A 16,852-nucleotide genomic window follows, 5' to 3' on the forward strand; every position below is an offset into this window, starting at 1 on the left:
TAAGGCTAATACTAAGTTTCCAAGGACTAATCATATTGCTACTCAGACCACACCCTCCAAAAAATATTCTTGTGTCTCCTGTGGGAACTTTCTTAGCTCTCCTGCTTTCTCAAGATTCTTTCTTAGTCATTCCTTTAGATCTATTGATAGATATCTGTTGTCCATGCCCTCCCCCAAAACAGTGGAATGAGTTTATAACTTCCCACATACAGTTTTAGGTTACTGATGTGTTTCTAAAGCAGAATGAAGATGAGTACTCATTGTCATTTTCACATGCAACAATCCATTTTCTTTTAAAATGAGATTTTTAAAAGTTGATATGTGATTTTTGTTTATATATAAATTATGATATATGTTTAGTTGATTGAATCCATTTTATCTGTGTCGTCCATCTAGGTTATCCTGTGTTTCTCTCCTGTGGGCTCTACACTCCGGGTGCGAGCCCGAAAATTTCCAGCTGTGGTCAACTGTACAGCTATCAACTGGTTCCATGAATGGCCTCAAGATGCTTTGGTATCGGTCAGTGGTAGATTCTTAGAAGAAACAGAGGGAATTGAGGTTAGTGAATCAACTAGTTGATTTTACCTGAAATTAGCTCTTACTAACTAAAGGCATCTGCCAGATTAAAGACTAAGATCTCTTCCACACAATCTGCTATCTTCACAAGTTGTTTCCTTGTCTTTAACAGCAAGACATTTGCTATGATGATAAAACAATACAACCACCCTTATTTTAATTCTCCTTTTGTTTAATTTTCACTGAAGAGGAGGATACTCACATTCATTTATTTACATTATCTGTCTGGAAGTCATCATTAAAACATGACTGAAGGGTTAGAGGTTCACTGGAAACACATGGGGAGAATCAGGCCTAGGAAATGATCATTCTTATTAATTCTGTATAATGCTGTCTTGATTTTGTAGAAGGATGTCAAAGGCTCCATCAGCCTTTTCATGAGCTATGTGCATACAACCGTTAATGAGATGTCCAAAGTCTACCTGGCTACTGAAAGACGGTATAACTACACAACCCCCAAAACATTTCTGGAGCTGATCAAACTGTACCAGAATCTATTGGCTAAGAAAAGACTGGAGCTAATTGCCAAAATTGAAAGGTTGGAAAATGGATTGATGAAACTGCAGAGTACTGCTTCTCAGGTAGGTCACCAGGAATTTGGGATCCTGATACTTTCTAAGCAGAGTACATTCCTCAGATTCCACAATTTTGTCTGCATTATATTTGCCCAGGAAGTTGTAAGTTTGGATATAGATAAGGACTTGACTTTGAGAGATTTTTTGTAAGTGGGGAAAAAGTGTGTCTGTAGTTCATTCCAGTTTTCATGGATTTGACAGGAAGTGAGAAACAAGATTATAAAATTAGCTGGAAGAGTTGATTGATTGATTGAATCTCATGGAGAAGAATTAGTGAATGAGGATCTGATTGAGCTTCTAGCTGCAAAGATTACAGAAGAAAGGGAAGCTTCAGAACCCAAGGCTGAACCAAAAAAGTTCACAATGAAACAGAGTTTGGAAATTTTGAGAATTTGTGATAGTAATATCTATTGAAAACCTTGTTCTTAAGGTGTTATGAGTTACTGTTATGTCTTTGTGTTTATATGTAGTAGGTTTGGTCTGTGATAATGGTTTCATTCCAGCACAGTCTTATTGACTTCTCCAGGATATTTTGAGACCCATATTTATAGTGAGTATCAGTCTAATGGCTACCAGGTCATGTCTTAATAGATATTCGGTAGATGTTCAACTTTTCCAATCTATAATAAGTACCACTTTCTTCCACTCTTTCTTTGAATAATCTACATTGATTCTGAAGCTTCTGATAGAAAGGACCTGGTTCTGAGAGGTCACTATAAATTCCTTTGTTTCCATATAAAAAAAATCTGCCCAACAACCATATTTTTGATGTTTCTTTCATATTGTGGGCCAAGTTTAAGAATAGCAAGCTTTTTGATTCCACTCTTGGTGTGTAGTTGTTTGATAAACTCCATCCAGAAGTCTTTTTAAATTATATTTAACAAATCCAATGGATGGATTCCCATTATTAGCTTTTATGATTGTTCAATGCAATGTCTATTTTTTCCAAAAATTAGATTTTTGACTATTTGTCATTTGCAGTTAGCCAATGAACCTTTTTTCAAGCAAATGTTCATCTTTCTACTGCTGCTTTCTATAGTAGACTCTGTTTTAATTAAAAGCTAGCATTCTTGTAGTTCTGTGTGCCATATGTTAAAATTATCTCATTTGATCCTCACATCAACTCTGCAAGATATTATCTCCATTTCAAAGCTGAGGAAACTGAGACAGATTATTTTTTGTTTTTTTTTGTTTTTGCCCAGGGTTTGAACTTAGGTCTTTCTGACTACAGGCCCTGTGCTCTTATCAGCTGAGCTACCTAGTGGCAGATATATTTTACTAATATTGATTTTAGGACTCATGTAGATTTTCATTAAGGGACTTTCCAAATATGTTTTATAATTCTAAAGGTATAGCTTACCATTGAGATTTCGTGGTTGTATATTGCTTTAAATGGGTTCTTCTCATTCAGTTTTGAATTAAGAATGCCAGTAAGTCTCTTAATGTAGCCTATTCCTTGATATTTTTCTCATTTGATGTGTCAGGCCTGGAGGGATACCAAGGCATTTGTAGTTATTGCTTCCATCCACTGGTTTAGTGTGACCTCTGGATTCAAGCTGGAATGCACCAGTCCCAATCTCTTCTTGGTTTATATTAAGAATTTTATACTTAATGACTGCAAATGACACCTTGTTATCTATCATTGGAGAAAAATTCCGTGTGAAAAGGGAACTATTTAACCTCCCTTGATGTAACTGTTATTTGTTTCTCATTTGATCCAGCTTGCATTTTCTTTAATTATGCTGAACTTTTTGTAACCATACATACCAGAATCTTTTCCACATTTCTTCTAAAGGGGTTCTGTCTTGTCCTTGAATTCTTTACTTTTCAAGCCTCCCATGATAAAATTTTCAATTGATGTTGAATTGTTTATTTTGTTCATTTTGTATGCCTTTGATCCATCATTGCTTGTTATCTTTGTCATTGCCATCATCACTGCTATGTTCTATAAGAGAGTTTATGGTTTCTATAATCTTTCTGTCCTGGGGTTGTTTGATGCTTGTCCTTAGGTGATAAGCTTCCTTTATGATTCCACTTTCCTCCTCTTTGCCTTACTGCAAAAACTGCCACATATCCTGCTGTGTAAAAGTCCTATGATTTTACACTTTCTACCAAATACTGTGGGAAAGTGTGTTCTTTCATCAAGATTATATAAGATTCTAGTAGTTGTTTTTTTTACTTACTCTGTTTTAGTATATTTGGTTTGCTAGCTGGATTCATGCTATCAAACTCAAAAAAGCCTTTTGAAAATCTGGTCTACAAGAGTATACCTTTTCAAAAGCATTCTTTTCAAAATAATTTGAAATCCTCAGGCTTTTTTTTATGTGTTTCATTAGGAAATAGTCTTCAATATTTGCATATTTAACTTTTGTAACTTCAAGGATTCCCATAATTTTATTAGTAACCTCATTTTCACTTTTACATTGGCATCCATTGGCAAATGTACACATTTATGGCTATGTAAAATAGAGAAAAATGAGAGGTATAATGCATGCAAGTTTGTGGAGTAGTCATAATCCAAGACCCTTTTAAAGATCTCAAACAGGATGTAAAGTGATATCACTGATGACAAATTATTTGTAAAGTGATATCACTGATGACAAATTATTTCAAGCTGGTACATTCTTTATAATCTCCATTTCCACCAGCTAGTAGGGAGAGATGTTGTCAGAGGTGATGCTGAGATCTTGCCACTCTCAGCTCCCTTGATTTTCAGAGGATGGCCAAAATAGAGAGGTTTACAGCAATATAATATATGATACAATGCCCTCACACTGCCATATGACATCATAGAAGGTAAAGTAAAATAGTTTTTTAAGAATTTATGGTACTGTAGATTTCACATATTATTAAAATAAAGTCTGAAATCAGTGCTTTTTATTGATGTTAGCAGAAAAGATCACAAAATTCTAGGAATTACTAGGGATAAAAAATGTATTGCATGTTACAAATTTTATTTTGTGAGTTATTACATGGTTACTGTGTTAGGAAAAGTATATTTTTTAGCAATCGAGTTAAAGATTACAGTTTTGGGTGGTTGCACGAATCTAACCCCCATTTCTCATAGGTTCAATGTATAGACATTCACATTTTTGATCTTAACACTATTTCCTATGTATATTACCTCCATGAAAGTTGAAAATTGACTGTAATTTCTGAAATTTACATTAAATGAAGATTTTTCAGTGACCTTGTCTTCAGCTTTTCCCTCTTCAAATTTTGATAACTTACTGATTTATGTCTAGAATTTAGAGATGAAATTATTTTCTATGATTGCCTTGAACTGGTCAGCAGTTGGGTGACTTGGAGCTCAAAGTGCTGTTGACAAAAAGTACTACCAAATCCTTGTTTGTACCTGGTGAGCTCCATTTCCAATTTTGTAAAGAAGTAATATTGACCCAATAAAATATCCATTCCATTTCATGGGCTCTCATGGCTCGCTTACTTTAGTAACTTAAAGCCTTCAGTGTCAAAGCATTTTTAGCAAGTGGGATATTAGCAATTCTTGCTATCTTACCACCTACATGAGAGATCCATGTCAAGTGATAAGATTTTTGCTTTCAAGTAGGGCCAGCTTGAAACACACTGATACCCTACCTATTTCTCAAATTCATAGGAGTGCTGACCCTATATCATCATAGATGTTGGCCAATAATCTAGGCTTCTGGCTTTCACAATTACTGTTAGTAGTTTTAGGGCATTTTCATTGTCATACTTTCTGCCTAGAGAAATACAAACATACCTGCATAATATTACACCAACCATCATGATTTTTGAAGAATATCCTGAATGCATTACAGTTGTTACAATTATGGTCCTCTGAAACATTATTCCAAACACTGGTTGTTTCTTCAAACTTTATGCCAGGGAACCCATCCAACCCTCTCCTTGATTGGTGGATGACAATGAGTCTTGAGTCTGTTAGTGAAATAGTTGAATAGACCTAGGAGACATACCTGCCTTCCCACCCCCACCCCAAGATGAAAAGAGAGAAAGGAGAAGGGCAAGAGGTGAGGCAGAAAATATGCCGTTATGCTGAGGGAGGGGAAGGAGTGATACTTGAGTCAAGAAAAACGGGTAAACTAGATTAAGAAAGATTATGCCAGGGCAAGGAAAGACAATACCACTAGCAGCCTGCTAGAAATAACTAATTATAAGGTTTTATAATTGTTATGAAATTATATATACATATCTAATTATATAGCTATTGTAATCTGAATTTTAGCCCCTCAGCCTACATTTCTCACAATCACATCATTGTTCCTAAGGAATTAACTGTTCCTTTTATCATAAAAGGTCAGTTCTTGCCTTTAGACAGGATATGCCTTCAAGGACATCAATTTATAAAGTAATGGCTAGAAGAAGGAGGAGATCCCAAAGTAGATATTTGTTGACCTAAGATAAACAGAGGTCTTCTGTCTTCCTGGGGATGTAACAGACAGAGCCTCATGAGAATTATCAAATCTAATGACCACTACAATTCACTTCTGCCGAGTCATGTGAATGTAAATGATATCACCAGGAAGAATTGAGAAACAATAAGGATTATGTAGTTAAATAAAATTTATGAGTTTAAAAAAATCCACCTAAAGACATTTGGGGCACATTTTGTAAGTATTGAGAACTGATCTAGGAGTATCAGAAGTGAAAGGCAAACATGAGTCTGCCAAAATCCGAGAAGTAAAATTCTGTCTAAGAATGGAATTTGAGTTGTGCTTGCGGCTTAAAACATAAAAAGTAACATGGGTATAGGCTGTGTGCACTTGGGAGCTACCTTGACAATTTCTTGCTTTCTACAGAGAAAGCCCTAGTTCATTCTGAACACAAGCAAACAATTACAGGCTAATCTATTCAAAAGTGCATTTTGCCATTAGAAAAAAACAATGTGATTTTTTTTGAACAAAAGGTTCCCATGATGTGGGAAGTTATCTGTTTGTTTCATCTTTGCCTTACCAATTTTTTCAGGTAAGTCAGGCCAAGTTAGTACTATGGGACTGCCAAAATTTAAAACAACTAATATTTTCTATTGTTTAAATCATAATCATCCATCTTGGTTCATAGTTCTTTATAAATAAAATATATCTCTGAGGGAACACTGAGACAAAGGTATAGGCCAGTATAGGCCCTGAGGGTCCTCCAAGACAGTACATAGACTAAGGTTTACCTGACTGATGCATTGCTTTAGTGGATGCTAGTGCTATACCTAGAGTATTTGATACACAGAGTGCAAGGTAAACCAATTAGCTGAAATTGGAATATGAATCTCCCTTAGTCACAGTGGTCCAGCCTGACTAGAAAAGGCCCATATTAGGAGATTATATAGTATAATCAAGGATGGCCATGCAGTCCTTATTTGAACATGGAGGCAATTACTGAGTTTATAGTTTATACTTATGTAAGTCTTAGACTTGGCATGATGCTGGCTTTGTCCTAGGCTCCTATAACTGGCTAGTATGTGGAGCAAACAACAGGCAATGGCAGACATATGGAGCATATCAGACAAGGGAGAGAAGTGGACTAGGAACCTGGGAAACTGATAAGTTAAGTTGGGCTATGTAGATTGAAATATATATGTTTGAATTTGACCCTGTGTCCTTTCATCACCAGGACTTATACAATAAAGATATACATCTCTCCAAACCTCCTCAGCATTCCTTTGGTGTCTCTGAATAAAGAACCTAGAAAGCAACAAGGATAGGATTTATTTGAAACATCTTACTTCCCCTTGATATTAGATAAGGACAAACATTTGGCTAGTTGTAGAAGTTTTGATATCACTTAACATTTTTATTTATGGAGCATATTTTTTTAACACACTCCTCCAGGTGACAAAATTATTTTCAGGAAAGAAAAGGTAAAAATTTAATAAAATAAAATTCACTATTAATGACTGACTCAGACTCACTTCTCTCCACCCATCAGAGGGTGGATGGGTTCCCCTGGCATGAAAGCCAACAGCTACTTACATGGAGCATTAATTAATTAATTATACAACAAAAGCCCTAATCCATTACAATGTCATAGGACTGAATATCTGGAATTAGGAAAGCCTTACAATTCATTACATCTAAACTTTACAGAAGAGAAAATTGAAGCCCAGAGAAGTCAAAATGGCTTATCTCCAAGATTGTACAGATAGCAAAGTAACAGAACCAAAGATCTAAACCCAGGTCCTCCAACTTCAAATTAAATATTCTTTGTCTGGTACAGTCAAATTACTCAAGCATTTATTTATTTTTACTCTTCAAGGTGGATGATTTAAAGGCTAAATTGGCTATTCAAGAGCTTGAACTTAATCAAAAGAATGAGAATGCAGACAAGCTGATCCAGGTGGTTGGAATAGAGACTGAAAAAGTCAGCAAAGAGAAAGCAATTGCTGATGAGGAAGAAATCAAAGTTGAAATCATCAACAAGGTGGGGAAAAGGAGGTGGAAGGAGAGAGAGTGTATGGGGCAGATTGAAGTATGATAAAGTAAAATTAAAAAAAATAAAGGTGAATATCTAGTAAAAGAAAATGAAGCTTGAAATAAAAAATGAGAGATGGTGGTCCAGTGTGTCCACAGTACCCCACCTCATTCTGCCTTGTTGGTACATACCGTGGATGGATGGAGAAGGCATTGAGATGCCCCTCTTGTCATAAATCATAATATTCCACAAGTCTATCACTCTTATTCAAAGCATCCTTTCTAAAATTTAATGTTACACAAATCCATCTTTCTTCTTTTGAATTTCTTTCAGAATGTCACAGAAAAACAAAAGGCTTGTGAGACGGACTTGGCCAAAGCAGAGCCTGCCTTGCTAGCAGCCCAAGAAGCTCTTGATACTCTGAATAAGGTAAGACTGACAGACCAACAGACAAGCATGGAGGCAGAGAGAAAAAGAAAATACTCAAAGACATTGTTTTCTCTGTTGGTTGGTTGGCTGGGTTTTTGATGATTTGACTTAGAACAGCCGTCAGTGGAAGGTTGTACCCCATTGTGTGGCTTGTGACTTCTTTCCTGGTCAGCTTCAGCAGGAAGGCTGATGAGAACCCACTTGTGTTTGCAGAACAACCTGACAGAGCTGAAGTCCTTTGGCTCCCCGCCAGATGCAGTGGTTAACGTGACAGCTGCCGTGATGATCCTGACAGCTCCAGGGGGCAAGATCCCGAAGGACAAGAGCTGGAAAGCCGCAAAAATCATGATGGGCAAAGTGGACACTTTCCTTGATGCCTTGAAAAAATTTGACAAGGAGCACATTCCTGAACCCTGCCTAAAAGCATTTAAGTAAGTCTGGTATCCTGCTTGGGACTGGAGTCTCATCTTTCTGGCTGCAGCTCCCTAAGGACAATGATACATTTAGGCAGAGGAGGAATTGTGGGAGGGGGCTGTGGGAAGGGGGTGGTAAAGCCGAGGCAGAGTTGAGCCTCACCTCTGATTGGGAAGATTAAGCATATGCACCTGGCCCGGGCTTAGGGCCTGCTTGCCCCCTACCCCATGTTCTTGAATTCTGTGGGAGTACTTTGGGCTGCACCCAAGTACTGTAAAATAGTCCATCAAAAAAAGTTTAATAAGTTCCTATGGTATGCTAAGAATGAAGCTAAGTCCTGGAGAGAGATAAAGAAAGTAGTCCTTGCCCTCAAAGAGCTCACAGTCTATCATGGGTGACAACATGCAAACAATTTCGATAAATAAGATACAGGGTATATTGGAGATCATCAACAGAGGGAAGAAGTCATTGGCATTAAAGGGGGATCAGGAAAGACTTCTTACAGAAGGTGGATTTTAGCTGGGATTTGAAGGAAACCCAGAAGTCAGTAAAATCTGAGCTCAAATTCAGCTTCAGACATTAGTCACTTAACCACTATTTGCCTCAATTCCTTACCTGTAAAATAGGGACAAGAAAAAATAGTAACTGGGGAAAGCAGTGACCACACCAAGTCAGTGTCTTGATTTTGCTAAAAGTAGAGTTGGACACAACTGAAAAGCAACAAGGAAAATAACAAGAAAGAGATAAGAGGGGGAGAGATGTCTAATAATGAGAACCAGCAATGAAAATGTATAAAGTCAGGAGATTGTGTGTCTTGGTTGAGGAATAGCAATCCAGTGTCCTTGGAATGCAGAGTAGGAGGAAGGGGGTAAGGAAGGAGGACTGGAAGGAAGGAGGGGGCCAGGATATGAACAGTTTCGAATGACAAGATTTTGTATTTGGTCCTAGAAGTAATAAGAAGCTACTCTAGTTTATAGAATGGGGGAAGGTCATTTTATTGATAAGGGAACTGGGGCCCTAGGAGGTAATACTAAAGTGATAATTCAGAGATGAAGTAGCAGAGTTTTGATTAGAACCCATGTTTTCCCACTCCAAATCCATCGCTTCTTACTGTACCACACCACTAGTCAGTTCAATGGCTAAAGCATTAGCCCAAAATCAGAAAGGCCAGAGTTCAAATATGCCTTAAAGATGATGTTATTAATATCAAACTAGCTGTCTGTAACTCTTCCTCTGAGCCAGGTAGAGTGCTGGGTGCTCTACAAATTTAGCTTGTTTGATTTGATTAGAAGCTGTGTTATAGCTGGGCAAATTACTGAATTGTTCCCTGCCTCAATTTGCTCATCTGTAAAATGGAGGATAAAACAAGATATTAAGGCACTTTGCAAACCCTTAAGTGCTAACTATTATTATTGTCATTATAACTCTGCCTCACTTGTACATACTATTATCTGAGGACAGAGCCACTAGGTATAGTTTTACTATGCTTTGAGCTTTGGGGATGAAATAAGACTTGTACTGTCACTGGAATAGAAAACTTTACCAATGCACATTAGGACCTTCTCTGCCATTATCAGTCTTATAGAGCTGGATGGGTAATGAAAGGTTAATTGACTTGCATACTGTACACCTGAAGCAGAACTAGAACCCAGGACTTTTGGACTTCTTGGCTGACTCTTTTACCCACCACTTCACGTTGCCTTTCATATAATTTTTAAATGGATTTGAACAAGGATCTAGAACTTTTTCCATTTGTAGTTTATGCCTTGCTTTCTTTCTTTTTTTTTTTTTGCATTTCTTTTCACTTTTTTATATTACAAAAGTCTGAGATGCCAGAGCTATATCTTTTTCAATCCTTGGCCACCAAGGATATAAAGGAGACAATTAAACCACTCTCTTCACTGTACTTAGTTTAATCCCTAATTCCAAGAATAAAGTTTTGAAGTCATTTGAAGAGTATCTGATCCTGACTAACTTCTGTACATCCTTGTCTCCCTAATTTCTCTCTTTTCTTCCTTCATTTCTCTGTGTTTCTGTGTGTATCTACTTTCCTTCTTTTCTTTCTTCCTTTCCTCCTCTCTCTGTGTGTGTCTCTTTCTCTGTGTCTCTTTCTCTCTCTCTCTCTAGGCCATATCAGGGCAATCCCACTTTTGACCCTGAATTCATTCGTTCCAAGTCAGCTGCTGCTGCTGGCCTGTGTTCTTGGTGTATCAACATTGTCCGTTTTTATGAAGTCTATTGCGATGTAGCACCCAAGAGACAGGCTCTGGAAGAGGCTAATGCAGAACTGGCAGAAGCACAAGATAAGCTCTCTCGGATCAAAAACAAAATTGCTGTAAGTGCTTGCTCATATCCCTAGTAAAATAATAGTGCAACTTGCTTATGATCCCTGTCAATATATCTATTTAAAAAGGGTCAGCATGGGCTCTACTTATGAATTATTAAATGGGCAGAGAGAATGAAATCAACCATGGGGACTAGCTCATTCCAGGAGACTTCTCAGTGAAGGCAGCAAGCACCTCTGAGGGATGCTCTGCCTTTATGGGAAGTTCTGTAACATCCTTCCTCCTCATGTGGGTAGTCTTTCTCTTAGCTAGGGTGGGGGTGGGAGGAATTGGTAACATTCAGTGTTTCTCTTGAAGGGCCTTTTCAACTTTTTTTTTTTTCTCTAGGAACTCAATGCTAACTTGGCCAATCTAACAGCTGCTTTTGAAAAGGCTACAGCTGAGAAAATAAAGTGTCAACAGGAAGCAGACGCCACTAACCGTGTCATTTCCTTAGCTAACAGGTATGTTGGTTTTAGCTGGAACAAAAGGAACCATTCCAAGAGCTCTCAGATTCTAGAATCACCTGAAGTAGGGGAAGCCTAGGCAAAGATGCCTTTTTAGTAGTGGCTCTCATTTCTTCTTTTATACTATGACTAATATGAAAATATTTTATATGATTATACATATTTTACCCATATCAAATCACTTTCCATTTCAGAGGGAGGGGAGGAAAGGAGAAAAATTTGTGTATCAAAAAAATTTTAAGTTATTATTAACATTCATCATTGATGTAATTGGGAAAAATAGAATAGTCTTTATTAAAAAACAAAAGTAGGGTGGCTAGGTGGTGCAGTGGATAGAGCACCAGCCCTGGAGTCAGGAGGACCTGAGTTCAAATCTGACCTCAGACACTTAATGATTACTTAGCTGTGGGGCTTTGGGCAAGCCACTTAACACCATTTGTCTTGCAAAAACCTAAAAAAAAATAGTTTGCAAAAAACAAAAATAGCACTCATCAAAATGAGAAAGAATCTTTTTTTTTAAAAGCAATTGTCACTTTTTAAACCCACTATACAAGGGGATTTAGGGAGATAGAATGGGTCCTGGCAGATAACCTCAACTTATGTAATATGAATTTAAATGAGTTACCCTATTTGGTAGCCTTTTTTTTTTGAAGTTTTTCAATTTAGCACATTGTCAGTGAAGAAGTCATCATAACTGTCCAAAAGGACTCACTTATTGAAACAGATTTAGAGATCCTGGAAGAACCTTAGATGTTGTCTTGTCCTGTTCCTTCCTTCCTGAAAGAATTGCTGCCCAGAAAAGTTAGGTAACTTGCCTAAGGTCACACAGATGATAAGCAACTGAGCTGGGATTTAATATAGATGTCCATCTTTCAAATCTAGCACTCTTTCCATTGCCCTCTGTGGCCTCCATCTAATATCCTATTCTCATATATTACATTGTCCTGATAGATTTAGAGTATTTGTACTACTCATATATCCATTTATGTTTAAAAACATACATCTATTTAGCTTTATATAGTAGCTCAAACATTTATGATTTATAATATATATATATATATATAAAATGACTTATGACTCTACATGTCTATGACATGTATGGCATGGATATCACAATTGACACATCTTTATTAAATTATTTTATCTATATCATATATAGATGTTATCCAAATATATCTCAGCATATGTATATGTATACAGTATTATGGCAGTGTGTAATATAGATATCTGTATAGATAATTACATATATATGTATAGATAATATTTTTAGAGGCTCTTTTACATAATTACAAGCTTTGAGTAACACCCCTAGAAAGGGTAAGGGAAACTTAAATCACTGGAAGCCAGATCATCCTAGAATCTAGGGGAATTACTCATTTATTTCAGTCAATGGGCTGACTCCTTCTATTGATGGACTAGATCTATTTTCAGCATGTACATTGAGTCATTTTGTCGACTGATAATCCATGGAAAGCTTTATCTAGGAACATGCAGTAAAGGGGAAGCAGAGGAGGCAGAAGTGAGCTCACCTCATCTCTCATTGCAAAGTGTTGAACTCATACACTGGTGCATACTGGAAGCTTGTTCCAGGTGTATGCCCTCAAAGCCTTCACAATCTGAGGGGGTGCTCAGCTCTGCCTCCTCTGCCTCCCCTCATCCCAGCTCCCTCATAATAACCAGCTGAAGTAGATATTACAGCTATGATTACAAGTGAGATAATTACTCTTAATGTATTCATACCACCCTTTTAAGTGCTAGCATATTATTGGGGGGGGGGGGATGCCAGTGGCCTGATACTTCCAGCCACTTTTATATGGGCTTTTATCATCCTCCCCTCCTGAAGTTTGTAAATAGGTAATGACTGACTTTGAAGTATTCATTTGATGTATGAATAATGCCCATGTATGGTCATTGGATCAAACCTTTCTCTATATAACCAAAATAGATTATTAATTTGCTTTTGTAAGATATACCCAGTAGAGATTTGGAAGGATGGAGGGGACTGGGAGGAAGGAGAGGAAGAAATATGATTCACTTTTAACTGATGTGAGTGAATGTTTACTAAAATTTTCTAAATGTACACCTGTCTTTCCCTTATTCAAAAACATTCAATTGCTTCTTAATTCAATTCAGTTCAGTTCAACAGGTATTTATTAGGTACCTACTATGTACAAAAGATACAAATAAAAATCCTTGTCCTCAGGAAGTCTATTTTCTAATTTTTGGACAAGATAAAAACTTTTTGTTGTTTTTCAGCCATGTCTGACTACTCTTGACCCCATCTGGAGTTTTCTTGGCAAAGATAATACAGTGGTTTACTATTTCCTTCTCTAGCTCATTTTATAGATGAGAAAACTGAGGCAAACAGGATTAAGTGAGTTACCCCAGGGTTATACAGCTACTAAGTAAACTACTGATTTGAATTCAGGAAAAGGAGTCTTCCTGCCACCTGTCTGTCCTATTTATGGATATCTTAACACGAATAGAGCGTTACTTTTTACAAACTATATTCTAGTAAAATTGTATCATAATATAGCTTCTTCCTCCCATGATGTTAGGGGTCAACATTTCTGTACTTGAAATTTATTTGTTGAAAAACTTCTCTTCCTTCTATGTCTTTAATGAAAATGATCACCACTCCTTGCAACTTTTCCTTCCACTTTGTCTAGATATTTATTTCCCCCAATAAAATCATGTAGAGGGCTCCCTGTAATGGATTGCAAGTTTCTTGAGGCCTGGTAAACATTTTTCATCTTTGTATCCCTAGTACCTTGTACACCTTACACATAGTTAGGTAGTACATTAAATAGAACTCTGGATCTGGAGTCAGGAAGACCTGAATTCAAATCTAGCCTAATAAATTTAATAGCTCTGTGACCCCAGGCAGTCCCTCCAAATTGGATAATATCTGTAAAGTGATTAATGCAGTTTCTGGCAAATAGTAGGTGAGTAATAAATGTTTCTCTTTTTCCTTTACTATTTACTGAGTTGAATGATTAATATGGATTTATGTTTAACATGGTTATACATTTTTGCCTGTATTAGATTACTTTCTGTCAGGGAAAGGGGGAGGGGAAGGAAAGGAAAGAGAAAATGTCAAACTCAAAACCTTGCAAAAGAAATGATTGTTGAAAACTACATTGCATGTAGTTGGAACAATAAATAAAATATTAAAAAGTAAAAAGTTAAAAAAATTGCTGAATTGAATTAAGTTTAATTGAAATGCAGAGAACAAATCTTGGTAAAGGTCTTTGACTCAACCATTCTCTGCTACTTTCTCATCACTGAGTCTTTTCTGGGTTAAGCTCTCAGGTAGTTTTTTATCCTGTTACAAATATCAAAACTTCCTCGGTCAGATATCATCACCAAATGATTAGAGAAAAAGTTATTTAAATTGTCTGGCATAAGAATAAATGCTTATTAGGTTCCTTCCCCCCCCCTTCTATTCCCATTTACCAATAGATAACTTTATTTTTTTAGGCTTGTAGGAGGATTAGCATCTGAAAATGTCCGCTGGGCTGAGTCTGTGGAAAACTTCAAATTGCAGGGGAAAACTTTGTCTGGAGATGTCCTATTGATATCATCCTTTGTTTCCTACGTGGGTTACTTTACCAAAAGATACAGGAATGAACTGGTGGATAAATTTTGGATCCCATACCTAGATCAACTAAAGGTAAAATCCATAGGCCCACTCAGTTCTCTGGATTTTTAGGTAGACATTGCCAAGGTTCAGAGTCATTTCTATTCCCTTGCCATTAGTCCATTTGGAGTTTATACTATAGTCTGGTATTGCTAATGCTGTGCTGCAAAAGTTCCAAGTTTGGAGTAGTCTGTAGCCCCTTCATTCCACAATCACCTCGTCTGACAGCTGTCTTCAGCACAACATTTTTTGTTTACAGTTATTCTCTATTCAGCAAGGAGACCCCATTTAGGGCAGTTGGAAGTTGTATCCTCCTGCCATCACTGCTTCTGAGGAAATGCCCTTTCTCTCCACAGGTTCCCATTCCTATCACTAAAGGTCTGGACCCACTGAGTCTGCTAACAGATGATGCGGACATTGCCACATGGAATAACCAGGGCCTTCCCAGTGATCGTATGTCAACAGAGAATGCAACCATTTTATGCAATACAGAGAGATGGCCTCTCATTGTTGATGCTCAGCTACAAGGAATTAAGTGGATTAAAAATAAATATGGAAACGACTTGAAGGCCATTCGACTGGGACATAAAGGGTACATGTTATTTATTATAAGACATACATAATTATTTTTTATGAGATGTTATTGTCACCAGAGTACAACAGTTCCCTAAACATTAGGGCAACAAGAAGGCAGCCAACAAGCTCCATATCTTGCACAGAGTGGGTAGGCACTTGGAAATACTTAGTGAATTAATTCATGCCTGAAAAAGTTTTTAGATGCATTAATCCAGCTTTGAAAATAAATTCCAACAAAGACTAACCCACAGCTTGCTTTGTTTTGCTGATACTGTTTTTAAACAGACTTCTACTCCCTGAAAGAGGTAATGCAGCTAGATAATAGGAAAGATGGTAATTGCTATTTATTTTTTCTTCTAATACAGCTAGTGGGCAGCTAGGTTGTACCAGAATGCTGGGCCTCAAGTCAGGAAGACCTGAGTTCAAAGATAGCCTCAGATACTTCTGTCCATGAACCCTGGGCAAGTCACTTAACCCTGTTTGCCTCAGTTTCCCCATCTATAAAATGGCCAAGTGGGATCATGAAGATTTAGATTCAACTGAAATAAACTGTAAACAAAAATACAGCTAGAGCCTGTTGGCCTGGAATCTGTTACCAAATTTTACATGATTATAATTTTGAATAGATAAATTAAAATTCATGTGTACTTCACAGGGGTCTTTTTTGCACTAATGGGGACCTAACTATTTTGACAGAAAAAAAAAATATATATATATATAGATAGATAGCATTAGCTGCCTTTCCAATACATTTCTTATTCTGTCTAGGTGAATGGCTGTATCTTAAGACCAAATGAGTAATAAGCATAAGGGGCCATGAATCTTCTTTTCTGTAGGCCATTAGTAGTGAAAAAATTTCTCATTTTTATCAGTAAACTGGCCAAATTCTGGAGATCTGATAAATGCAGATTAACTGTCAAACAGTTAAAATGCAGTATTGTAAGTGGCCTCTGTTTTACTGCATAAATATTCATGAGACCACTGTTGTACTGTGTCTGCAGCTATCTGGACATTATTGAACAAGCCATCGCAGAAGGAGATATTTTACTCATTGAAAATATCAGCGAGACAGTAGAGCCTGTATTAGATCCTTTATTGGGCAGAAACACAATTAAAAAAGGAAGGTAAATCGATTTTCTTTAAACTAAAAGAACTGTTAGTTTTCTATGGTTTCCTTTTCTTTTGTGTGGGGAAAATGGCATAAAGAGATAATGTACTGAATTTCTGTAACTATCTTACAAGAAAAATTAGATACTAAAAATCACTATAATGTGAAAGAAATGGTCCCTTCTTGAAAGAAGGGATAGGTAATTGTGGGGGTGCTCACCTTTCACCTGAGGCAAGGAATTATCTGTAAATCTGGGATCTTAAATATTCTGAAAGTTGTAGAAAGTAGGAAAAAAACTCTGATCCTAAGCTAGATTCTACCAAATGGCAGGTATAATA

General features: G+C 36.9%; 1 protein-coding gene across 1 annotated transcript in view; it reads left to right on the forward strand.

The window, feature by feature from the left end:
* Nucleotides 1-16,852, forward strand: part of DNAH17 (dynein axonemal heavy chain 17) — a 167,789-nt gene that overhangs the window by 126,951 nt on the left and 23,986 nt on the right. The window contains exons 56-65 of the mRNA XM_074225035.1: nucleotides 397-558; nucleotides 924-1,157; nucleotides 7,401-7,565; nucleotides 7,890-7,985; nucleotides 8,199-8,416; nucleotides 10,527-10,734; nucleotides 11,072-11,187; nucleotides 14,671-14,863; nucleotides 15,187-15,422; nucleotides 16,408-16,530. Coding sequence (XP_074081136.1) covers nucleotides 397-558; nucleotides 924-1,157; nucleotides 7,401-7,565; nucleotides 7,890-7,985; nucleotides 8,199-8,416; nucleotides 10,527-10,734; nucleotides 11,072-11,187; nucleotides 14,671-14,863; nucleotides 15,187-15,422; nucleotides 16,408-16,530 — 1,751 coding nt within the window. The remainder of the gene's footprint in view (nucleotides 1-396; nucleotides 559-923; nucleotides 1,158-7,400; nucleotides 7,566-7,889; nucleotides 7,986-8,198; nucleotides 8,417-10,526; nucleotides 10,735-11,071; nucleotides 11,188-14,670; nucleotides 14,864-15,186; nucleotides 15,423-16,407; nucleotides 16,531-16,852) is intronic.

This window comes from Macrotis lagotis, chromosome 2, assembly GCF_037893015.1.
Source record: "Macrotis lagotis isolate mMagLag1 chromosome 2, bilby.v1.9.chrom.fasta, whole genome shotgun sequence".
Lineage (NCBI taxonomy): Eukaryota > Metazoa > Chordata > Mammalia > Peramelemorphia > Peramelidae > Macrotis > Macrotis lagotis.